This window comes from Vicugna pacos, chromosome 5 (genome assembly GCF_048564905.1).
Source record: "Vicugna pacos chromosome 5, VicPac4, whole genome shotgun sequence".
Lineage (NCBI taxonomy): Eukaryota > Metazoa > Chordata > Mammalia > Artiodactyla > Camelidae > Vicugna > Vicugna pacos.
In genome coordinates this window covers 8,182,511-8,208,053 of record NC_132991.1, presented here as the reverse complement: position 1 = coordinate 8,208,053, position 25,543 = coordinate 8,182,511, and the positions used below count along the sequence as shown (strand labels likewise).

Below are 25,543 nucleotides of genomic sequence, written 5' to 3'. Positions count from 1 at the left end.
GTTTCCTCGAGGCTCAAGCAACTCCAGAACTGAAGGACCTCGGTGTTGGAGAGCCATCTGCGTATGGCCAGGCTGCCTTTCCCTGCCACTCCCAGCATCCTCCCCACCCCATCGACAGCCTCACCAGGCGGCCCTGGAGAACCAGCCAAAGGCCCAGGCATCATGCCAAGAGTCTCGGGACAGCCATCCAGGCCTCTGCTTGGCAATTGCCCAACCAAGGGGCATTTTAAAGCAATCCTGGTTACAACATGTCCTGGGAGCACAGGCGTCCTTTAACCCCCCTTCCTATGGCAAAGTCACCCGATGGAATATCCGACAGCAATAAAAAAGGAGGCAGTTACTGCCACACACAACAGCGTGGAGAAATCTCATCCATCCACAAGCTGATACTGTTGTATGAAAGAGGTTGGATAAGAAAGAGCACTTAGAGGGAGGGTACAGCTCAGTGGTAGAGCACATGCTTAGCATGCATGAAGTCCTGGGTTCAATCCCCAGTACCTCCAGTTAAAAAAAAAAATTAAATAAGCCTAATTATCTACACACACTCCCCAAGAAAAGAAAGCATTTATAATTCCATTTACATAATAAGCAAATACTCAAAACAGGCAACTGTTTTGAGTGTCGGAAGCTAGGATAGTAGCTGCCATAGTGGGCCCAAAGGGGCAGAGGGGCTGCTGGGCGCTATCTGTGCCTGCTTCTTAGCCTGGTGCTGGCTTTGCACTTTGTGAGAGGCCACCAAGCCATTCGCTTACGGCCTGTAGCTTGGCTGCCTTAAGCGTTGCTGGATCCAGTCCTGGTCTCTGCATACCTACGAGGAAAGGCGCTAATACATGTTCAGTGCTCTTGCTCCGCCACTGAAGCACCTGACCTGTGCTTTGCAAATCCGCACCACACCAGGTATGGGTCAGTCCCATTGTACAGATGAGCAAACTAAGGCCGAGAGAGGCTAAGAGCCCCCAGCTGGAAAGTGACGGCAGAGCTACAGTTCCCATCAGACCGTACTCCCAGGCTTTTCCTGTCCCCACCCCACCAAGTCTCCCTCTCCCAGCGTGTCCCCATCTCCGAACAGGGTAACGCTGACCTGTTTTGGCTTGGCTTTCCTGCAGTGTCACGTTTCTCCAGCCCCCGGGTGACACCCCGCCTGAGCCGCAAGCGGGCGCTGTCCATCTCCCCGCTCTCGGACGCCAGCCTCGACCTGCAGCGCATGATCCGAACCTCGCCCAACTCGCTGGTGGCCTACATCAACAACTCGCGCAGCAGCTCGGCCGCCAGCGGCTCCTACGGGCACCTGTCGGCCGGTGCCCTCAGGTGAGCCAGGCCTGCAAGTTGGGGGCAGGGGGTACCGAGAATGGACGCTGGGCTGGGGTCCAGCGGGGAGGGTCTGCGCTGGCAACCAGGGGAGAAACAGGACTTGTTGTACTTGTAAACATCAGCCTACTTGTGACCATTTCGTGAATTCACACCCAGTAGTGATGACATTGGAATGCGCCAGCACTGGAGTATGTCTTCATGTGCCCGTTACTCATTCATCCACCAAATGATTTCTGATGTGATAAGTCACCCTTACCAGCCCTGTCCTGAAAGACTCCATCCTGAAATCAAAGGCCACTTTCCTCATATTTCAGCAAGTGTCACTGACAAGCACTGGGGCCACTAGAGAGGTGACACTGACTTAGGCCTGAATGTCTCTGGGCTGGCAGAGGCCTCCCACCTTGGTCACTGCACAGCACACCCAAAGCTCATCAACACCGTCCACCTTGTCCCCTCCGTGCAGCCCTTGATTGTGCAAAGGACGCAGAGCCCAACCAACTTGACCGGAACTCCGCCTTCCCTTGGCCCTCCTGAGATAGGCCGGGAGGGGACCACTCAGCTCTAGGGCCCGGAGACAAGAAGTTACCTTTTATCTCTGTTATCTTTTGCTACATAACAAGTGACTCCAGAACTTGCAGTTTAAAACGGCAGTCAGCGCATTCTATCTCCCGCCATCTCTGAGGGCTGGGAACGTGAGACTGGCTTAGCGGCGGGTCTCTCAGAGGCTGCCATCGAGATGTTGGCCAGGGCTGTGGTCACCTGAAGACGTGGCTGGACCTGGGCATCTATTTCCAGAACGGCGCACCCGCAGGGCCGTGGGCACAAGCTTTAGTTTCTCTTCACGGGAGCCTCTCTACTCAGCTTCTTGAGCGTTGTCACAGCTTGGCAGCCGCTCTTCCCGCCCCGCGCCTAGAGGGAGTGAGCGGAGAGAGAGCAAGGAGGAAGCCAAGGAGGACATCTTCAGAGAGCACCTTTTTGCCTCAGATCCCTCAGATCTGGAAAGAGTGGCTCATCTACGGGTGGCTTGATTGAACTCAGAAGTGCAAGAGGAGTTAAAGAAGAGAGAGGAGAGTGTGAGCTGGAGGGCTCGGGGCACACTTCCTAAATGGGGTGGGGGGGCATTAAAACGGGCTTCAGAGGGGGAGCCGTGATGCCAGGGTGTACTCAGGCATCAGAACAAGGAAAGGCCAGGATATGGGACTGAGATGGAGTCTGGCATGTCCTGGGGACCAACCTACCAGGGGCAAAGGCTGTATCCTGGGGTAGGGCCTGGGGACTCAGCCCAGAAGGTGACACCTGAGATGGCAGGCAGTGGGGAGCCACAGCTGGTGCTTGAGTGAGGTAAAGCCACGATGATGGTGGAATCGGCAATATGCCCATCCTTATCCCCGGGCAGGGCCCTGTCTGCCCAAGAAGCATTAGCCTAACAGAGCCCTGCCCTCACCCCTACCCGCACCTCCACTCCATTACCTTGTCTGCTATTCTTTGCAGCCCAGCCTTCACCTTCCCCCACCCCATCAACCCCGTGGCCTACCAGCAGATCCTGAGCCAGCAGAGGGGCCTGGGCTCCGCTTTTGGACACACACCACCCCTGATCCAGCCCTCACCCACCTTCCTGGCCCAGCAGCCCATGGCCCTCGCCTCCATCAATGCCATGCCCACCCAGCTCAGTAGCAACAGCAACTGTCTGAGCGATGCCAACCAGGTAGGTGGGTGCAGGGAGCAGTGGGTGGGCCACCAGATACGCATCTGGGCCCAGTGAAGGCCGATCATTGCCATCTCATGCCAGAAACTTGTGGCAGGAATCTGGGCACAAATCTAGCTGGTTGGGGTGCCTCTGGGCAGAGGCCATGTAAAGGACTTTGGGCTGGATGCCAGGTCAGGAGACCTGGGCTGGGTCCTAACACCACTCTCACTGTGGGCAAGTGCCCATTGTCACCTTTCCAATAAACGTAATGAGTAGATGGAGAAACCCCAAAATTCACAGCCCTCTTCCAGAATGACCTCCCTCACCATCCCAGGGCTCCAAGCGGACACCTAGCACCTGCCCCTAGACTGTGGCTGTTGGCTTTTGTCACACCACCTGATGCCACAGCTCTAACCCTCTTGTCCTGAGGAACCAGGCCTGTTCTCCTGCTCTCTGAGCTGGCCCGGCCCTGTTGTCCTCAGACCCAGAGCCACCCCTGTCCCGGAGAGCTGAGAAGTTGAGGCCACTGGGTCAGGAGTGAGGGTCCCCAGCATTCCTCCAAGAGAGGATCTCTGTTCCATTCCCGTGGAGGTGGGGGCTGCATGGCGGGGAAGAGATGCTGATAAGCCCAGCCCCGGGCTCTCTCCTGGCCTTGCCCCTGGACCAAGCTGGAAGGACTCAGTTTCCTAAACTGCGAACACCAGTGCTGGCCCAGACGGTCTCTGTGGGGAGGATCCCAGAGGTCAAGCCCAAACAGAATTTGGGGTATCTTCACCTGCCCTCGTGTGATGGGCTCTCCTGTGCTTCCCTCTCCCACAGCAGAGCAGTGAGTCAGCCGTGAGCAGCACTGTCAACCCCATCGTCATTCACAAGCGCAGCAAGGTCAAGACGGAGGCTGAGGGCTTGCGGCCAGCCTCCCCGTTGACCCTGACACAGGTAACCTGCTGGCCGTCCTCGTGGTCCTCAGCCTGGAGTCAGCTGACTTGAGGCTGTGACTCAAGTAGTGACCAATGGCTCCCTGAATGAATGAGTGACTGAGGGAACCAGAGAGAGCAGGGTGAACACACAGTGAGCTCTGAGGACCCCCCCTTATACCAGACGTTCATCAAACACCTGCTGAATAAAATAATACAGGAAAGAAAGAATGTGTGGGTTGCAACCATCTCTCCCTCCTGAACCTCACCCTCACGCAGCCCGAACCACAGGCAAACTGAGTTGCTCGCATCCCCTGAATGGCTCAGGCTCCTGTCAAGTGCTCACTCTCCCTGGAGCTCCATGCCCCACCCCAGTGTCCGGGTCGCTCCATCTGTCTCCAGGACTGCACAGCAAGCTTTGGAAAGGTGGCACTTTGGGAGAGGTACCTGATTTGGCCCTACGTCCCCAGGGTTTGTACAGGGCCTGGTGCTTGGTAGCTGTAAGATAGTATTTGCTAATGACTCAGGGCACATTTGAGGGAGGCAGTGTCTCAGTGCTTGGGAGGGAAGGGGGGACAATTCCTGGCTGGAAGCTGAGGATCAGAACAGCCCATGGCTCAGAACGAGTCTGTTGCGGGGCTGAGACCCTTTTGCAGGTCTCTCTGGAGATCCTGCCACTTATTCCAACACTCCAAGCCAGCAGGCAGACACATAGTCCCAATTCTTAAAGCAGAGGCCTGTCGTGGGAAGGGGGCAGGGTGTGTGCTGACCTCTGGGGCAGGCCTCTCACGGTGGCCTGATCTCCATCTGTGACTACAGAATCACCAGCTATGACACCAAGGGTCCTTGGGGCCTCTTGTCCCCATCTCCTCGTCTGCTGGACCATCCTTTATCAAACCTATAAACCGTTGGGTATGCTCTGGGCGCTTAATTTTCATGAAATACTGGGTTCTGTTATTGTCAGGCAAACACAGGGGTTAGTGACAAATTCTCCCCCTACTGACACCCAAACATCTCCGCATGATGCATGATTGCCACGCGGCCGGCCATCATCGGGGGCCATTGAAATTGATGAGGCCAGCGCACATCCAGGGGAGATAAGCCTGCTGGAGCAGCGAGGACAGGGCTAAGGGGCGCTGAACACCTGGGAGCCCCCTGCCCCGCCCCCTCAACTCAGTGGGCAGGTAGAAGGGGGCTGCTGCACAGAGTCCTCCTTCCTGCCCGGCTTGGCTCCCTGTCAGTGGAAAGTCTTTTATCACGAGGAGGTTGTCACTGTGTCACTCAGTGTCCTGATTCAGTGATTTGACTCCCTTGCTCCCTGACTCCTTTGCAAAGTGGAAGGGCTTGCCTTCTCTTGACAGGAAATGCCACATAATGAATCCCCTCTCTGCTTAAGCCCTCACACTTGGGGGTGAGGATGCTACTCCCCTGGATCCGGAGGCCCAGGCACACCCACTGCGCCTGCGCCGTCCTCCGCCCGCAGCTTCTTCACGTCTTCTCCGAAATAAGCAGGGCGTGCAGTTTGTGGAATCTGTTTCTGGTTTTTCTGCAAGTGCAGAGAGGCCATTAGGAGGTCCCTACCCCACAGCCCTCCCGTTGCTAAAGATCTGGGGCAGAGGTGTTCCTGCCCCTCCTTTTCATGTGTACCGGTGCTGCCCGAGGACTTAACTGCACAGCGTGTCATTGTTTGCCTGTCCAGAACTCGCACGTTCATTGAAAGGTACTCTGAGAAGCAACCAGAACCCGGCCCCCGGAGGAGCCCTTTGCAGCTCCAGTGGAAAGCCGCCCAGGGGTGTGAATCTGTGCTGGCCGCGGGGAGTCATGAGGCCGGTTTCTGTGCTCCTTGAAACAGACTCAGCCCTGGGAGGGGGGAGGCTGATGTAAGAGCTGCGGCCCCTGTTCCTTCGAGTCTCAGGAGTCTGCGGGGCGGGGCTCCTAACACCGGGGAGGGGTGACCCCCTTAGCCTGAGCTATACATGCTTTCCCCGGAGACGCTTTTGAAAGAAAGAACATTCCTGCCATTTTGGAAATAGTTTGAAAGTAAAGCAAGTCGCTGTAACATCTGCCTCTTTGCCTGACTTTGCTCCAAGCCTGCCCAGGGGGACACTGGGGGGTCCTTGATGTATTCTGGAGGTCCTTGCTGGGCCTTCCTCCCAGCCTGCTTGTCTGTCCCTCTCCCCCTTGCCCCACTCCTGGTACCACCCAGCCTGTCCCATGCTTGGAGGCTGCCCTGGCCAGCTGTGTGTTAGCATCTGCTGGGGTGGGGCAGTCCTGTGGAGTTTACTCTCAGACCGTTGCTGGTTTGATAGTAAAAACCCTTGTCCTCTTTGAAAAGAATTTTGGGGGCCTGTGATCAGTGGAAGGCCCATCTCAGGGGCCTTTCCTAAGAAAGGCACCAATTGGCCCCATCGTGGCTGGGAGACGTGAGTCCAGATCTAGGTGGCCACAAACTCCCTGAGTTCTGGAGGGAGCCAGTCAGCCTCTCCTGGAATGTCAGTTTGCCCAGCTGTGATACAGTAATACAAACGCCCACATTTTAGGGCTGTCACAGGGAAGACTGATGCTGGGAGAGTATGCCGAGTGCCTTCACTCCACAGAGTGATTTGCAGTCCTAGGCACTGTCCCGGGTGTGAACAATCCAGGCGCGCGTGTGCCCCTGGGAGGAGGGGACAATGCAGGGATAAGGTCAGGCCGACGCTGTTTTCTCCTGCCTCCAAGCAGGAGTAGACCCTATCCACACTATAAATAAAAATACCCCACCCTTGAGCCTGGGGGGCCCGCCCCGGCTCTCCCCAGAAGAAACCAACCCAGATAAGCGAAAGTTACCGGGGGCTCCTTTCTCCTGTTCTCCTTGCCATGTCTGTTGACCCAGGATGTTACAAGACACCTGGGTGATGACAAGCCAGTGTTAGAGAGGAGGGAGGGGCACCAGGATAGCCATGTGACCGGAAGAGCACTGGGCGGGAACCGGCTGAGGAGAGAACTCACGAGGGCGTATGTGTGTGCGTGCTTGTGTGTGCACGCGTGCACAAGTATGTGTGCATGTGCATGTCCACACGTAGACCAGTGCATGGTCCTTGGCATAGAGTTCATGGGGCTGATAGTGACCTTTCCTCGGGCCAGGTGGCTAGACATGGCTCACGTGGATGTGCTCTGCCCCCTCCAGGAGCAGCTGGCTGACCTCAAGGAAGACCTGGACAGAGACGACTGTAAGCAGGAGGCCGAGGTGGTCATCTACGAGACCAATTGCCACTGGGAAGACTGCACTAAGGAGTATGACACCCAGGAGCAGCTGGTGCATGTAAGCCTCGGAGAAGCAGGGCCTGCCCGCTGGGGGCGGAGCCCCGGCCGTACGGAGTCTTGAGCCTTCCAGGCTCTCTGCTAGAGAGAAGGGGCTGGAGCAAGAGGCTCCAGGAGATGGCTGGGCCATATCCTGTGCAAGTAGGAGGCAGGATTATTTATCTATGCCCTATTTGTTTCTAAAAGGGGGCTTAGAAATACATTTGTAGTACAAGAGATTAAAAATAATAGGTAAATTAGAAAATTAGAAGAAAAGGAAAAATAAAATAAAGCCAAGAGTGAAGTTAGTATTAAAAACCAAGTGCTCTGAGCTATAGTTCACATATAAACCTTTTTTTCCACCTGAGCTTCCTAGCATCCAATGCAAAGAGGGAAATAAGTTTACATAAGTCAGCCAGCATCCACAAGATAATAACAAACCTGAGCCTGAAACCTGAAAGAGGTTTCTCCCCTGGAGGAAGGAGTTGGTAATTTGCTCTTGGAGACCATTCACACATACCCAGTGTACACAGGTGAATTTGGGTGTTTACACTTAAATCAAGGAGAGGGCTGCTTTAAAATGCCTGGGTACTGACAGATCAGGAGACCCGACAAGGTCATGGGAGCTGGGTATGCCCTTCAGGGTGTGCCTCTAAACCTTCTACACCAGCAGCCACTATAGCAGCAGCTGGATCACTTCTGCAGTGGGAAAAGCAGGAACAGGGGCTCAAGGTTGGAGGCGCCTGGCTTCAAATCTGGCTCCACCACAGCTAGCCAAGTGGCTCTGAACAAGTGACTTAACCCCTGTGAGCCTCCATTTTTCTATCCTGTAAAGGGAAGTGAAGCCCACCTCGTATAGGGGGGTGAAGGTTGAACGTAATACCAGCATAAGCACTGAGCAGAGAGCAACACTTCATACACAGGAGCTCCTCCTGCCTCCTCTTCCCCGTCCCCCAAGCCAGCCTTGAGGATTCCTTTCTCTATCTGGAAAAGAACTTCAATTCAAGGACAAGCCCCCCGCCCCAACCCCAACACACATTCCTTGGTGAGTGAGTGTCTATAAAGATGAACCCACACTAAGCTAGCAGGTCAGTTGCTTGGTACAGTAGGGACACACACGCATGTGTGCGCATGCTGTTCACATCCAGAAGTCATCCCAAAGGGGTCTCCTTCTCCGAAGCTCTGTGAAATCAACATTTAAGACACCGCCCACTCCCCCTGCTTCCAGTCATGCCGCTTGCTCTCAAATACCATAGGTTTCTTTTGCACTGGGGTTTTCCTCCCTAAATTCTCACCCTAGACTAGAATTCTCCACAAACCCATAACCACTGACATAGGACCTGTAAAGCAGGGTCTTATCTAATCCCTCTGGAACTCGAACATAATTTTTCAGCCTGTACCACCTCTTTGGGTAAACAAGTCTGAGCTGGAGTAGGGACCACTGGAGCTGAGTTGTAAAATAAATCAGATTAGATTAAAAGAGAAGAAAGAGAACAGCATCCTGGCCAGGAGAGGGTGGAGGGGAGGACGGAAAAGATGTGTTTAGCGGGGAGTGGGTTGGCCCCAGAGCACAGGGAGGGAGTTCCTCAGATAAAGACAGAGAGCTCCGGACGTGGTAAGAAGGGCTCCAGCTGAGCCCAGGGCTGTCCCTGTGGCTGTAGGTGACCACCTCCGCCTGGCCCTGAAAGGAGCAGGCTCCTGTGAGAGGGAAGCCAGGCTGCTCTGCCCAGTCTCTCTGCTCCCTGGGAAGATAGATGGCGCAGCCGCACACGCGAGCGGGAGCCCCCAGTCAATTATTAACAATTTGTTGCTAAGTAAACCAATAAGAAAAAATGAAGGGCATTGTCAGGAAGCATTTTTATCATTTGAAAAGCTTTCAAAATGGAAAGTGAGGCTAATATGATAAGATTTCCCTGGAAGTTCAAAGTGCTGTAGATTTTGCTTGCTCTGCTGTCGGCATTTGTATGCACGGCAGTGTGGCCTGTTACCCAGAGCCTGAGGGCCCAGCAGTTTTCTGTCTTGCAGGGTGAGGGGCTGCTAGTGCCTAGATGCTCAGCTCTGGGACAGCCTTGTAGGTTGCAAAAATCTACAGCAGCGCTGTCCAGGAGAAAGGCATCACGAGCCACAGATGCCAGCCATGCATGTACTGTTATGCTAGTTAGAAAAACATTTAAAAAGAGTAAAAGGAAACAGGTGAAATTAATGTAACGTTAATCGTATTTTGTTTAACCCAATATATCTAAAATACTGTATTTTTTTCTTTTGGGATGGATTTCTTTATGTTTCGGTTTTTGGTTTTGAGGGGTAATTAGATTTATTTATTTACTTATTTTAATGGAGGTCCTGGGGATTGAACCCAGGACCTCGTGTATGCTAAGCACACTCTACCACAGAGCTATACCCTCCCTGGCTAAAATATCATTTCTACATGCCATCAGTGTAAAAGAAAATTACTGAGATTTTTTTGCATCCTTTTTTCTTTCATTCTCAGTCTTTTGAAACAGGTGTGTGGTTTACACTCGCAGCCCATCCTGGTTGGGACCAGCCACGTTTCAGGGGCTCAAGAGCCACAAGTGGAGAAAGGCCACTATATGGGACAGTGCGGGTCCAGAGGTTGTAGGAGGAAGTGAAAGCTGGGGGAGGGAGCTCAGGACTGAGAGGAGAAAGAGGATGGGGCTGGAGCAGGGCAGAGAACAGTACCTCAGAGACCTGACTGCCACCCTCCCAGCTCCTGTGGACCCGAGCTCCAAGCAGGACATGGATGAGCTCTTGGTGGGGCCCGAAGAGGCTCCCTGCTGACCTTTAGAGAGAAGCCCCAGTGGGAGGGGACGAGTATACTTCACTCAGCTGAGTGACTGACTCACGCTACCTGTTCCTACTGCCCAGTTAAATAAGCAACTCAAAAGATTAAGACGTAAAAGTCCTGGGGGCCCTACACGCATCTCAACACAACCCAAGCTCAGAAGCAGTAATACCTCTGCTCCAGGGAGGGCTGCATCCTTTGGTTAAATAATCAAAGCAACTGAAAACCGAACATTCTACTCAAGGCAGTGTGCTCTGTTACCCAGGATAGAAAACATGGGTGGCCCATGGCTCCCCATCACAGAGGGGACTGCCCCAGGGGGCACACAGGTGATGGGCCCAGGGCAGAGGCCAGAAGGCCTGGGTGTGGAGACAGAAAAAGAGAAAAGTTAGCCCCGTGTTCCTGGCCCAGGACAGCGCTGGCCGCAGTGGGTCGGAGGACCAGTCGTCCAGGGCAGGCTTACTGCCAGTGCACTTCCCAGCTGTGCCCAAGATGTCCCTGCCTGCACGGAGGAGCAGAGCCCCCACTGCCAGGGCAGGATCAGTCCAATGTCTCTGGCTGTCCCACCTTGCTCTCCTGGGCCATTCTGGCCCAGGCCTAGCATCCCACAGTGCACAGTGTCAGGGTCAGACTCCAGTTCCATCCTGGGCAGGCCACTCGAGCAATCTGGGCTTTTGTGAAAAGGGGACCCATCTCATGGGACACTGTCAGAAACAGAGACGAGGATGCCTTCACATTTCTGTTATAATGAAAATGGTGTTTAAACATTTCTGGAGCAGTAAAGGGGCAAGCTTGGGAGAGGCTTCTCATACACCCACCGTGTGCATGTGTGCCTCACTGCAGTTAATGAGTGCCTACTGTTTGCAGCCTGGAAGCATCAGCATAATCACCGATGTCCCACAGACCAGAGCCTGGAGCCCAGATGGAGATGAGCGGGTTGGCTCTGACCATAACAGATGGTCACATTGGTGGCTAACTGGAAAATGCAGGGGAGACAAGTAGCACACAGTAGACCTGCATGTCGGGATAGCTCGTGAGGAGGCCTGGGCTGACACGTGGATGCTGGTCTGTGCGGTGGTGTCTGCACACACCAGGTCAGGTCTGGAGGGGTGGTTGGCCGGGCTCACCCCTCTCCGTGGGCCTCTTCCCGGCAGCACATCAACAATGAACACATCCATGGGGAGAAGAAGGAATTTGTGTGCCGCTGGCAGGCCTGCACGCGGGAGCAGAAGCCCTTCAAGGCGCAGTACATGCTGGTGGTGCACATGCGCCGGCACACGGGCGAGAAACCCCACAAGTGCACGGTGAGTGGTCCTGGGGCCCCGCCCCTCCTCACGGCCGCGTCTGTATTGCCAGCCCGTCAGCCAAGTGATGTGCATCACGTTGGATGCAGCTGACCACGGGCAAACCTGGTGGAACAGCCATGGGGACAGGTCTTGCCGATGGGTCATCCTGTCTGCTCTGTCTCGGGTCCTGGAGGCCCCTCTTCTGTCTGCTGCCCCAGACCGTCCACGTAGTCTCCCTCAAGCGTGTTCATCTTGATAACTGTGCTGTGCTGGGATCTCTGTGGTTGTATCTGCATGACCAGGAGCCCCAAAGCATAGTTGTACCTTGACTCAGCTGGGTGACCCTGGGCAGAGGGCCTGGCTTGGTAGCACCCTGCAGTCTGTCCCCTGCACAGAGAGGAATTTCACTGGTGACCCATCGATTGAGCAATGATGGGTTAAACTCACTTTGGTTGAGTTTCTTAAGAAAAACTTAACTCAAAGATAAGACCTTTTAGACAATCTCCCTTAGGAGTCAGCAGGCTTTTCGACTTTATTTGGTGAGACCGCTTTAAAATTATTCATTCTTTCATTCTTTCTTTCTTTTATTTATTTACTTATTTATTTTTATTTATTGTGAAACCTTTTTTTAAACACACAGAAACCGCTCCCTCTTTCAAAGGAGAGATGATCCTGTGATGCACTGTTGTGGCTGTGACAGAGGCCTCTGGGCACTTCTTTTTGTGAATGACCAGTATTTCACTGATTCTGAGACAAACATTTTGTTCTCACTTTATGTCTCCGAAATCAGTCAGTCTTCAATTTAATCAGTGGTGTCCAGGACTCAATAAATATACCCCCTTTTTTGGCAAGGCTTTTTTTTTTTTAACTGAGATAAAATTCACATACCATGAAGTTCACCCTTTTCCAAAAAGGGTGACTTTGAGTGTATTCACAAAGCTGTGCAACCTTCACCCCTAGCTAATTTGAGAATATTTTCATCCCGCCAAAAAGAAACCCTGTCCCCAAAAGCAATCACTCCCCTTTCTTTCCTTCCCTGCATCCCCTGACCACCACTACCCTGCTTTTTGTCTCTAGGAATTTGCCTGTTCTTGACAGTTCATAAAGATGGAATCATACCATGTTGTAGCCTTTGTGTCTGGCTCCCTTCACTTAGCATGTTTTCAAGGTTCATCCATGTTGTAGCGCGGATAAGGACTTCGTTTCTTTGTATGGCTCAATAATTTTCCACTCTGGACAGATCACATTTTTTTAATCTATTCATCAGTTGGTGGCTATTGGCATTTTTTTACTTTTTGACTACTGTGAATAATGTTGCTATGAACATTCATGAACCAGTTTCGTATGGATATATGTTTTCAGTTCTTTTACTTATATATCTAGGAGTGGAATTGGTCGGCGTATAGTAAATCTATTTTCGACTTTTTAAGGACCTGCTAGACTGTTTTCCAAGAAGGCTACATCACTTTACGTGACCACCAGCTATGTGTGTGGGTTCTGATTTCTCCACATCCTCACCACCACACCTTGTTACCTGCCTTTTGACTATTACCTTGTCATCCTAGTGTGTGTGGGTCTGCATCTCATTGTGGTTTTGATGAGCATTTCCCTAGTGACTGATGACGTCAAGCATCCTTTCACGTGCTCATTGGCTATTTGTATATCTTCTTTGGAGAAATGTCTACTCAAATATTTTGCCCATTTTTAAATTGAATTATTTGTCTTTCTGTTGTTGAATTGTAGCAGTTTTACTAGACCCTGACTGGATATGGTTTACACATGTTTTCTCCCATTCTGTAGGTTTTCTTTTCATTTTCTTCATAGTTCCTTTGTAGCATAAAAGTTTTTTAATTTTTCACAATGTCTCGTTTTTTAATTGCTTGTGCTTTCAGTGTCATATCTAAGAAAAAGCTGCCTAATCTAAGGTCACAAAGATTCACCCCTTTGTTTCCTTCTGTGAGCTTTACAGTTGATAGATACATCATTTTATTTCTATAAGTATATAAATATATATTTTTTTAATAAGATAGCATCTTCCATTTAGGTCTTTAGTCCATTTTAAGTTAATTTTTGTGTATGGTGTACAGTAAGGGTCCAATTTCATTCTCTCACATGTGTTATGCAGTTGTCCCCATCCCATTTGTTGAAGAGACTATTTTTCCCCATTGAATGGACTTGGACCCTTATTGAAAACCAACTGAGTTTATTTCTGAACTCTCTTCCATTAGCCATATGAATTTTGGTGTGTTTCAGAGGCCACCTGTTGATTCCTATATTTCTGGACTCTCAGTTCTCTTCCCTTGATCACTATGTGTGCCCTGACGTCAATACCACACACGGTCTTGATGACTGTAGTATTGTAGTGAGTTTTGAAACTGGAGACTGTCAGTGCTCCAAATTTGTCCCCCTTTTGTAAGATTGTTTTGGCTTTTCTGGGTCCTTTGCAGCAAGTTATTTTCTTAACATCCTGAGTGCTAGCCAACTAGAGCCCTCTGATATGAGCTGTAAGTTCAAGAAACAGATAAAAGGCATTGGAGCTAAGTGTGCTCGGTCAGATTTGTCAGGAATAAGGGGAGGATGTGAAAAATGAGATGGTTCTTGCTGGGGCTGACATGCCATTCTGGGGCCAGTTTTCACAGCTACACTGGATGCAATTTCAGTATCTTTGGAATAGGCCCCTCCTGCAATGGTCCTCCCTCCCTCCCTCCCTGCCACTCGCTCTTGCTCACTCTTTTCTTCCTTTCCTAAAATGTTTCTTGAGTGCCCCCAGTTTTCTTTTCATCAGGCACTAAGTACTGGGAACACAAATGAATAAAGCCTAGAAGGTCCACGCTCTCACGGAACTTGTATCCTAGTGGAAGGGCTGGACAACAAAATGGTTAAGATAATTCTAAATTGTGTTAGGGAGTGTAAAGGGAAAAGGGTAGTATTATAATGAAGAATATCAGAGAATTGCTTTCAAAGGAGATGGCCTACAAGGAGGGGGCCAGGCCAGGGCCAGAGGAGTGGGGGCAGGGGAAGGGTTCCAGCCAGGGGAGACAGTGTGTGAAAGGCCCCTCACCGGGAAGAACTTAGTGGGGTCAAGGACCAGAAAGGAGAGCATCGTGGCCGGAGAGAGGGTGAGGTGACCAGCTCACTCAGGGAATCAGAGGACTCTGGATTTTATTCTCAGCAAATATTAATGCAAAGAAAAGTTCTAGTGAGGGAGGGACATTGGGGAACAGACTAAAATAATATTGACAGAGTTTTTAATCCTACGAGAAGAGTCTCACAACGTGCTGTTGATTTTACCAAGCAGACTAAGACACTCAATACTAATGTTCCCAATTTGGGTTTTAAAAAATGGTCAGGCTTGAACTGGAAAGTTCCCAGAATGAGACTTGCCTGGATGTCGTCAGAGGCTGTCCTTGGGCAGTTGAAGGTTTTCATTTTCCTCTTTGCATTCTTCAGACCCTTCCAAGTTTTCTAAAGTTGGCCATAAGTCATTTTTGTAATCAGGAAGGAAGACAAATGTTATCATTAAGATACACGCTCCTGGGTGCACCTGCAGGGTGGAGCAGACAAGGTCGGGAGGAGGCAGCGGGTCAGCCCAAATTCAAGGTCTTTGTGTTGGACCCTAGGGGGCCCTTACTGACAGAACCCTCCTCTTCCCAGTTTGAGGGCTGCTCGAAGGCCTACTCTCGCCTGGAGAACTTGAAGACACACCTTCGGTCCCACACCGGGGAGAAGCCGTATGTGTGCGAGCACGAGGGCTGCAACAAAGCCTTCTCCAACGCCTCGGACCGCGCCAAGCACCAGAACCGCACCCACTCCAATGAGGTACCGGGCCAGGGTGGGCGTGGGGGGGTGTGTGGGCCCCGCAGACACATGCATAAGTGCATCACTCTCAATCCTCGGCTTCTAGACATCTGTAGGCCATTCAGTAGCCAGGTGCCAGGCATCCCCCCCGCCCCCCTCACTGACCTGCTGTCCAGCTCAGCTCACAGCGGCAGCCCCGTCCCCACAGCCTGGACAGCTGCTGATGACATGTTCAAGCCTCCAGCGCTGCCTGGGCCTGCCGTGGCTGTCAGCCCCCTGCTGATGGGGCACAAAGCAGCCTCTGTCTCCCCAGGCAGCCAGAGCTCCTGGCAGGGCAGAAAGAGCCCAGGGAGGAAAGTTGGGCAGAAGCCCGTAGTGTCTGCTGTACCCGCCTTCCAGGCCCCACCAGCCTCTCAACTGCTGTGGCTCAGGTGGACTCAGGAAAGAATGTTTCTAAAAGTTCAGATCCATTTTGGACCCACAAGGGACTTGCTGCAGTGCTTGTCAGAAGTGCGAGGAATTCCCAAAGGCACCTGAACACCTCAGAGTGTCTAGAGACAAGAGCTAGTCTTGGAGAGGGGGGTGTGTGTGTGTGTGTGTAGGTTGGTATGTGTGTTTGCAGGTATGTATGTGCATGTGGGGATATGTGTTGCTATGTGTGTGGAGGTGGATATATGCATTATGTGTGTGGGGTGTATGCATATGTGTTTGTAAGTTTGTGTACACATGTGGGTGTTTATATACGTGTATGTGTTCATGTGTGTGTGTGGATGTGGGGGAGTATGTCTATATGTGGATATCAGGTGTGTGTATAAAGCTCAGGATGGAGGTTTCAAAACCCTGGGTTTTCATTCCATTCCTGTGTGACTTTTACCCAATTTCTTTGCCTCTCTGAACCTGTCTTTCCTCATGAGAGAGATCAGGATATTAGCGCTGTCTCACAGATAAATAACGAGGTAATACACTCACTACTGATATTAAAAATTCCAGGGCCCTGATCGTTGATGATCATGCCAGGTACGGGGTGTCCCCTTCCTTCATAGTCTCTGATCCGTGTCCCCAGTTTGTGGTGGGGGCCTCCCTTAATCAATGCTTACCTGCATTCAGGCTAGGAGGGAGTCAGAGATGCTGCATCCAAGGCTGGCAGGGCCAGGCTCCTGCAGGCTGGGCTGAGATGGCTCCATCCAGGGGGACACTGGCTGCAAATGGGCCAAGTGCCTTCCAACTATGACAGCCAGGCTCTGTCAAAGGACACAGCATGGGCTTCAGGGAGTGCTCCCATTCAAAGTTTGTCTTCACATCCCATCTGTAACACAGGCCTCATCTCTTCCCAGAAACCCTACATCTGCAAGATCCCAGGCTGCACCAAGAGATATACGGACCCCAGTTCTCTCCGGAAGCACGTGAAAACGGTACACGGCCCAGATGCTCATGTCACCAAGAAGCAGCGCAATGACGTGCACCTCCGCGCCCCCCTGCTCAAGGAGAACGGGGACCACGAGGCCAGTGCCGAGCCCAGCAGGGGCTCCGAGGAGAGCGCGGAGGCCAGCAGCACCAGCCAGGCTGTGGAGGACTGCCTGCACGTCAAAGCCATCAAGACGGAGAGCTCCGGGGTAAGCAGAGCTGGGCAGCGGGGCCCCATCCATGCCCCCACCCCCAGGAGGCCAAGCCCAGAGGCATGAGGGCGATTCCACAGCCCAGTTGCAGCTGTGGGCTCTGTCCCGGGGCCCCTCTCCAGGAGCACAGTGATGTCCCTCCTCTCTCCAGCTTGACTTTCCTCCCTTCACCTTGGGCCTCCCATAGAAGCTGACATGATCTGCAAGGGGGCGGGGTGGTTCCTGGTGTCTGCCTCTCCACCCAGCGCCCAGGCGCCGCAGCTGCTCCCCGCTCCTCTGTCCTGTCTCTGCGTCCTTGCCCCTCTGGCCTCCACTCCTTTTGTTCTAACCACCTGTTCTTTGTCTCCACCTCTTTCTCCTGACTGTACCTCCCCTAAGGATAGACGGTACTGAGGTGAGCAGAGGAGCCGGGTGGGGATATGGGTGGGCTGGCGTCAGTGAGGGGGGCTCGGGTGCTTGGCCAGGCTCCTCGTGGGCCCAGGAAGGCGGGTTTGGATAGGCAGACCGCAGGCATTACAGGTGAGGCCATCGGAACCGGCAAAGGCCGGCAGCAGGAGTCACGCTTACAGGTGCAGAAGGAAGTGGTGGGGACCAAACCTGCATGAGGGACAGGGCAGAGTGGAGGTGTGAATCTGGGCTGCAGAGGAGGGAAGATCTGACCTACAGAAGGTCTGGAGTGCCAAGGTGAGGAATGTGGGTGGTGCTGGGGGCAGGAGAGAGCAGTGCAGCTTCCCAAGGAAAGGTCTGGAATTTGGGAGCATTCAGGCTAGGAGGGAGTCAGAGATGCTGCATCCAAGGTGAGCCTCATTTGGGCTCAGATCCCAGGTCAAGTGGAGGTAGCCTAGGTTCTGTGGGTTCCTCATGGTACGTGCGTGCCGTGAGCTCTCAGCCCACTTCACCCTGACTCAGAGGGAGGTCAGGCCTTTTGGGGTGGCCATTCAGGCAAGGAGCAAGGCTGTACCCAGGAATTCCACCCTCCGTGGTCAGTCTTTCCCTTTCTAACAGCCTGCCTCTGGCCTGATGAGCACGCACCAGGTCAGCAGGCTTCATCGCTCCTTGTTCATGGAGTGGCACGTCGCAGTTCTTGAGATGCTTCAGTTCCCTCTTTCGTGGCAACTTCACATGGCTGCGGCGGTCTCTGTGGGGCACAGCTTTGTAGTGTCCACAAGCATCCACACACTGGAAGGGCAACAGGCAGATCTCCAGCTTACACACTGGCTGGGAGAGCTTAGGAGCAGGGCAGGGGGCTGGGGGCTGGGTGGGAGTGGGTGCCTGACAATTAGTCGGTGCCTTCTACGTGCTGGGTGGTCTCCATCCATCCAGTAACTCTGTCCCAGAGGCAGTTCAGGGCCAGCTTCTAGTTGGGGAAGCCGATGTTCAGAGAGTGATGCTTTGCAAGCTCTCTCACGCACACAGCAGCTTCCTTCCCACTGCTGGGTGTGCAAGGGGGCGGCGTGGGTGCAGGGCCCGGCAGGTGCTGGCACCCTCTGAGTCTGTGCCTTCTCACCACGCCCCCTGCAGCTATGTCAGTCCAGCCCTGGGGCTCAGTCTTCCTGCAGCAGCGAGCCCTCTCCCCTGGGCACTGCCCCCAACAATGACAGCGGCGTGGAGTTGCCAGGCACAGGGCCGGGGAGCCTGGCCGACCTGACAGCTCTGGATGACATGCCGACAGGGGCTGACGCCTCTGCCCTGGCAGCGCCCTCTGCCGGTGGCCTGCAGCTGCGCAAACACATGACCGCCGTGCACAGGTTCGAGCAGCTCAAGAAGGAGAAGCTCAAGTCGCTCAAGGATTCCTGCTCATGGGCGGGGCCGGCTCCACACACCCGGAACTCCAAGCTGCCTCCCCTCCCGGGAAGTGGTAAGTGGAGGCCCTGGTCGTGCGGGTGAGGTGGGAGGGAACCCAAGGCAGCCCAGTGAGGTTCATGCCCATCAAGCACTTTGTGCCCTCTCACTGTGGGCCCACAATAGGATGGATCTTACGAGCCCATTGCACAGACAAGAAAGTTGAGACTCTGAGAGGTAAAGTGCTTCCCTCAGCAGAGCTGAGACTTCACCCAGGCTTGAGTGGCTCCAAAGCCCATGCTCCTTCAGCTATACCATGCTGTATCCCCGTAACCCCTAGAAACAGACAGATCCTGCTTACATCATCCTCTTCACGACCCATTCACTGGTTTATCAGGCACCTTCTATGGGTACCACTACAAGGCCCTCTGCAGGACAGCACTATATTCCCAGTCCCTCTAGTCAGAAGGCCATGCCGCCAGATGCAGGATGAGCCAAGTAGCACCGAGGGCAGAGCTCAAGGAAATGCTGTGCAGAACAGGGAGAAACCCGCCAGCTGGGGAAAAGCAGGGGGGCCTCGTGGAGAAGGCAGCCTTGTTGTCAGCCTCAGGAGGTGTTGGCCAGGCTTTAAGATGGAAGGAGTCTTCACTCAGCACTTATCAAATGTGGACTCTGCCAGGCTGGACACCAGGCACGCTGGGGCACTGAGCCTCTAGGCTGCCCTCAGGGACTGGCGGCCCAGTATGGACTGTAGGATTGAGTTATGGAGAGGTGGACGATGAGAGGTACCAGCCAGCTCTCTCTTCAAGAGATACGTTGAGAGAGGGAAGATTTGTTGCCCCAGCTGTTAAGGGAACTACTGGCAGATGGCCTGCAACTACAAAGATGACTTGGGGTGCTAATGCTAACTGCTGCCTCACCCAAGGTAACGCCTTCCTGGGGTGGCCCACATCAGCTCTGGCTGATCACCAGAGCTCCCTGTGAGATCAGCCAATGGCTGTCGATGGACCTGCGATGCAACTCTCTCCCCTGCCTTCTCTGCTGCCGCCCCTTCCTTCCCTGGCTGTGGCTCTCAGGACACTCCCTATAAACAGCCTGCCTAGTAAACTCAGTCCCAGGGGAGCCCAACTGGCAACACTCATCCATGGATGGTGAGGGTGCAGGGAGGCTGTGTTCTGTGCCATCCTGGGCTCTTCTCAGGAACCCAGTGTTATGGGAGAGACACATTCCATCCACAGCTGGAGAAACTGAGGATCGGACATAAGGAGAGCACAGGGTCAGCCCGGCAGCTACGATTGAGGTCAAGCCCCCTGACTTCCCCTAACCCACTCTAGCAATAAGTACCATTATTTATTCATTTACTGATCCTTCCTTAATCATTGGTTAAGTGCTTGCGGTGGGCCAGGCCCCACTCCAGGGTCCGGGCCCTGCAGACTTGGTACGGTCCAGGCAGGCGCAGCACCGCCCTCTGTCCCCAGAGCTGACCCCTCTCCTCTCCCACAGGCTCCATGTTGGAAAATTACAGCGGCAGTGGGGGCGGCGGGCCGGCGGGGCTGCTTCCCAACCCACGGCTGTCCGAGCTGTCCGCAAGCGAGGTGACCATGCTGAGCCACCTGCAGGAGCGCCGCGACAGCTCCACCAGCACGGTCAGCTCGGCCTACACCGTGAGCCGCCGCTCCTCCGGCATCTCCCCCTACTTCTCCAGCCGCCGCTCCAGCGAGGCCTCGCCCCTGGGCGCCGGCCGCCCGCACAATGCCAGCTCCGCCGACTCCTACGACCCCATCTCCACCGACGCGTCGCGGCGCTCGAGCGAGGCCAGCCAGTGCAGCGGCGCCGGCTCGGGGTTGCTCCAGCTCACGCCCGCCCAGCAGTACAGCCTGCGGGCCAAGTACGCGGCCGCCACGGGCGGACCGCCACCCACGCCGCTGCCCGGCCTGGAGCGCGTGAGCCTGCGGACCAGGCTGGCGCTGCTGGACGCGCCCGAGCGCGCGCTGCCGGCCGCCTGCCCGCACCCGATCGGGCCACGGCGGGGCAGCGACGGGCCGGCCTACGGCCACGCCGGGCCAGCACCCGCCTTTCCCCACGAGGCGCCGGGCTGCGGGGCGCGGCGGGCCAGTGATCCGGTGAGGCGTCCCGACACCCTGGCGCCTCCGCGGGTGCAGCGCTTCCACAGCGCCCACAACGTGAACCCGGCCCCTCTGCCACCCTGCACCGAGAGGCGAGGCCTCCGCCTGCAGAGCCACATGAGCGCCGACGGCGGCCTGGCCCGCAGCGCCTACTCTCCCCGGCCGCCCAGCATCAGCGAGAATGTGGCGATGGAGGCCCTGGCGGCGGGGGCGGACGGCACGGGCCCCGAAGTCAGCCTCGAGCTGCCTGAGGATGACCTCGTGCTGCCCGATGACGTGGTGCAGTACATTAAGGCGCATGCCAGCGGTGCCCTGGATGAGGGCACCCCGCAGGTATATCCCCCGGAAAGCACCTGCTTCTCTGAGAACCCCAAACTGCCCAGCCCAGGGCTGCACGGCCAGCGCAGAATAGCGGCTGCAGATTCCAACGTGGGCCCCTCCAACCCTGTGCTGGGCGGCTGCCAGTTGGGCTATGGTGCTCCCTCCAGCCTGAACAAAAACAGCATGCCTGTGCAGTGGAATGAGGTGAGCTCTGGCACCATGGACTCCCTGACCAGCCAGGTGAAGCCTCCGCAGCCCTTTACACAGGGCAACCTAGCTGTGGTACAGCAGAAACCAGCCTTCAGCCAGTATCCAGGCTACAGTTCCCAAGGCCTGCAGCCAAGCCCTGGCGGCCTGGACGGCTCGCAGCCACACCTTCAGCCCTGCAGCGGAGCCCCCTCTGCGCCCAGGGTAAATTATATGCAGCAGCTTCGGCAGCCAGTCCCAGGTGGCCAGTGTCCCAGCATGGCCATGGCTGTGAGCCCCCACACCAGCTACAGCCAGGCCCACCCCCAGCTGAGCCCCAGTACTATGGGTGGGGCCCTGAACCAGTTCCCCCGATCCTGTAACAACATGGCAGCCAAGCCAGGCCACCTAGGGCTCCCCCAACAAATGGAGGTTGCTCCTGTCCCCACCATGATGGGCAGCAGCCACAGGGAACTTGGGATCCCCAGTTCCACCCTGGCTGGGATGCCACCACCTCACCCAGCCCAGAGCTACCCACAGCAGAGCCATCACCTGGCAACTGCCATGGGTCAGGAGGGCTACCGCCAAGGCCCCAGCCTCCTGCCTTCCCACCAGCCTGGCTTCATGGAGCCCCAGCAAGGCATAGTGGGGGTGGCTGGATCAAGCTTTGGCCTAGTGCAACCCCGGCCACCTCCCGAGCCCAGCCCTGCTGGCCGCCACCATGGGGTGCGTGCTGGGCAGCAGCTGGCCTATGCCAGGGCCACTGGTCATGCCATGGCTGCAGGGTTAGCCAACCAGGAGATGGCAGAGTCTGTGCCCAAGGGAACAATGGGCAGCATGTTGTCACTGCCTCCGCAGCCACCCTCGCAGGACACAGGCGCGGCCCAGGACCACAACATGCTCTACTACTACGGCCAGATCCACATGTATGAGCAGAATGGAGGCCTCGAAAACCAGGTAGGCTGCCAGGTCACGCGGCCCCAGCCACCACAGCCACAGGCCTGCCCGGACAGCATCCAGCCCCAGCCCTTGCCCTCGCCAGGGGTCAACCAGGTGTCCAGCACTGTGGACTCCCAGCTACTGGAGGCCCCCCAGATTGATTTTGATGCCATCATGGATGATGGTGATCACTCCAGCTTGCTCTCAGGCGCTCTGAGCCCCAGCCTCCTGCACAGCCTCTCCCAGAACTCCTCCCGCCTCACCACCCCCCGGAACTCCCTGACGCTGCCCTCCATCCCCACGGGCATCAGCAACATGGCCGTCGGGGACATGAGCTCCATGCTCACCAGCCTGGCCGAGGAGAGCAAGTTCCTGAACATGATGACCTAAGGCCCCAGCCCCTGGTGCTGAGCGGACCCAGAGGGACCATCGCTTCCCAGAGAATGGGGCTTTTGTCCATTTCATCTTTTTCCAAAAAAGTATTAAATAGGTCTGAGGGAGTTTGGCCAGTGGCTGGTTCAGGCCACAGATGCTTTAAAGGCATGTTCATGTGCCTCCTGTCTGGTCTTCTTGTAGATTATTTTTCAGAATACTGGAAAAAGTCTCAATGGGAAAGTCAAGGCAGGAATGAAAAACTCGTTTACACAGTGCTTCCCAGCCTTTGATGTTTATAGGACCACTCTGTTCTGGCTTCGTCACCGCTGTCATTTGGCTAATGAAGGACTGCATTGGCCAAGGGCCTTCCAAGTCCATGAAGAAAGAGGGGAGAGGAACCACATTTGGGTTTGAATCTGAAAGCCATGCTGGAGATGCTAATCCAGGAAGAGAAGCCTCTTACTCTGGAGCCTGCGAGGTAAAGGAATTCCTGGCCCACTGGAATTTCTTCTGTGAAGCTTAATTCTTGAGGCCTTTAACACTTCTCTTGCCATGGAGGGGGGAAAAAAAAGATTTTCCCTGGATGATTTGGAAGAGGACATCCTGATTCCAGGTTTGGTAGAGCTGGCATCTCTACCCCACAAAGCCAAGTTTGCAGACTGTCCAAGTGTATGTGAAGGAAGAAAGTATGGAAGTATTGCCCCAAAAAGGAAAGAAAAAAGTGTATCATCCTCAGGGCAAGCCCAGAAGCTGCCCTGGCCTCTCCAGACCATGTTTACAGTGTTCATGCGTGTAGAATGTAGCCCTTCCTGAAAAGAACACATTTCTAAATACCTCGGGGCTGCTGGAGCTGCTGTGCGTTAGGGATGGACCCAGGTGAGCTGAATCGGCGTGGGCTGGGGCCTTAATAAAGTGAGTTGGGCGCCCAGGTTCCAGCCTCCAGCCTCCCTAGAGGTCTCCCAGTAGGAAGAGAAAGTTGCATGTTTACCCAACCCTGCACTCTCCACCCACTCAACCTTGGAAAACCCTGGGGCTTGATGGCAGCTTCCAGCCAAGTTCCTCCAAGCCATGCTGTCCGCTCACCAGCAGCCCAGCGGTCTACCCCAAGCCACAACATGCAGGCCTCGTATCTTCTGGACTCCTTTCCCTCTGCCCTCCTGTTCATTTCACAGAGAACAATGGCATGCATGATGTTTTGGGTAGGGGTGGGGGTGGGAGGGTGAAAGGGTTGATTCTTGAAACTCTGAGGGACCGTCACTGAATTTTCCTATTCGGTGTGACCAAGCCCCACCCGGGAATGGAATTTGGAACTGCTGTCAGAAGGCATTGTTCCTGAACGTACAGTAGCGTGAGTTGATGTATTCTCCCCACCACATACATATACAAACACCCAGCACCTTTCCCGTGTTGCATCTGTGGCAACCTTACCCAAACCAACTGCACCACTAGGAACTTGATACGGACTGTGACCCTGGCTTCAACCAGGACAGGGCCAAAACCTCACTTGGGCATCTACATCCCAGAACATCAGATGGTTGGTCCAGGTCCAAAGACAAGGGAAACTTCACATAACAGCCCTGGGACATCCCCAAAGGTCTGGGCTCTGTGTGGTGCGTGTTCACTCCCTGAGCTACAGTTTCACTAGCCATCCCCCGCCTGTATATAGTCTGTACAAAAGCCATCATCCCAGCAAACACTGTAGGTGAATCACCCAGTCAAATTTATATCTCCCAAACATTTTTAGCTTTTTCTACATGCTATGAATTGAGATGACATGTTCAACTTGTAAATAAGTCTTTTTGTACATTAAAAAAGTAATTTTTTCATAATTTATTTTGTCTGTCTGCTTCTTCCTTGACAGTAGTTAATGAAAACCAGGGCAGTAAATTTGGTGCATTTGAACGGAAATTAGGCTGTATTTTTTCTCAGCAGCCTTAAAATGGACTATCCCGCCTTCACCAAGAAATGTTTAATGCTGAGGCATTTAGTGGCTGTTTGTTTGTTGCCTTGGGAGCTGGGACGGGGAGTGGGGGTGGGCAGGGTTTATGTGTTACAGTGGGTATCTGGCTGTTCTTCCAGCCAGCTGGTGGGCAGATCCAAGTGGATTTGCTGAGAACCAGGTGCAGCTATCATCCCAAGCCCGCCTCATGTCCGAATTTCCTGTCTGACAGGCCGTCTGATGAGGATGTTTGAGTCGTGGCGCGGGGGAGGGGAAGAAGACAGGTGGACCCCTGTGCTCTGGGGCAGAAGGAGAGTCAGGACAGGCAGGTGGAGCCCCAGGATACCCAGCAGCCGGCCTTGTACACAGGGGCCCGTGGGGAGCAGCCGCAGCAGGGCCTGAGCCCTCGGAAGCGGCCCTGGCAGGTGCACAGGGAGAGCCCAGGTCTCGAGGCCAGTGGCCTGCCTGTGATCACAGCGATCAGGCTACTGCTGTGAACCTCAGGGGGACCAGTGAGGGGGGCATGAGGTCTGGGATGAATTCTGGAACTGGAACAAAGTACTGGCGAGGAGGGCCCAGGACTGGGTTGGAGGGGTAGAAGACACCTTCTCTAGGGCCAGTGGGCCCCTGAGCTCCCCCCTTTCCATGAGCCAAACCTTGTGGCCCAGCGTGGGGATAGGAAGCCAAAGCCACATGGAGGGCATTCAGCTCAAAGCCAGTTCCGTGGGATGTCATCGGGGGGTCTGAAGAGGCGTTCTCTGGGAAATAACGTGTAGGAAACCCCCGAGGCAAACAGAATTCAGCGGCTTTCCTTTCTGAACGCGTCCCAGAGTCTTTGCTGTGTGTTAGGGGAACCGTCCCTTCTCTGGCCGTATCCTGGTGGAAAGACCAGAGCGTCACACCCCCGGGGAGCCCCCCCCTGGGGAGGACCCACTCCACTGACAGAGGAGGAACTGTCCATGCCTGGCTGGGCCCTTTCCTCTGCCTCTCCAAGCCCATCTTCAAGCATCGCACCTCCTCGGTTTCATCACGTTAAGTCTCCAGAAGCAGCTCTGCCCTGCTTTGGGGGCAAGGGGAGGCCTAGAGTTGTCTGGTGCTGCCTGAGACCAGATGAGCAAAGTGTTAAGAAGCCCATTGAAGCCATTCAACTCAGCCACATACTGGTTAACTAAGGCCTTGAT

General features: G+C 54.5%; 1 protein-coding gene across 9 annotated transcripts in view; it reads left to right on the top strand.

Moving 5' to 3' along the window:
* Positions 1-24,252, top strand: part of GLI2 (GLI family zinc finger 2) — a 245,751-nt gene extending 221,499 nt beyond the window's left edge. For 8 of the 9 annotated variants that reach the window (XM_072960820.1, XM_072960813.1, XM_072960814.1 and 5 more), the window contains 9 exons: positions 1,107-1,308; positions 2,803-3,016; positions 3,818-3,934; positions 7,079-7,213; positions 11,149-11,298; positions 14,935-15,099; positions 16,413-16,691; positions 18,216-18,552; positions 19,980-24,252. In XM_072960820.1, coding sequence (XP_072816921.1) covers positions 1,107-1,308; positions 2,803-3,016; positions 3,818-3,934; positions 7,079-7,213; positions 11,149-11,298; positions 14,935-15,099; positions 16,413-16,691; positions 18,216-18,552; positions 19,980-22,438 — 4,058 coding nt within the window. In that variant the 3' untranslated portion in view covers positions 22,439-24,252. The remainder of the gene's footprint in view (positions 1-1,106; positions 1,309-2,802; positions 3,017-3,817; positions 3,935-7,078; positions 7,214-11,148; positions 11,299-14,934; positions 15,100-16,412; positions 16,692-18,215; positions 18,553-19,979) is intronic. The other variant, XM_072960816.1, reaches the window with a different exon arrangement.
* Positions 24,253-25,543: the final 1,291 nt, after the last annotated feature.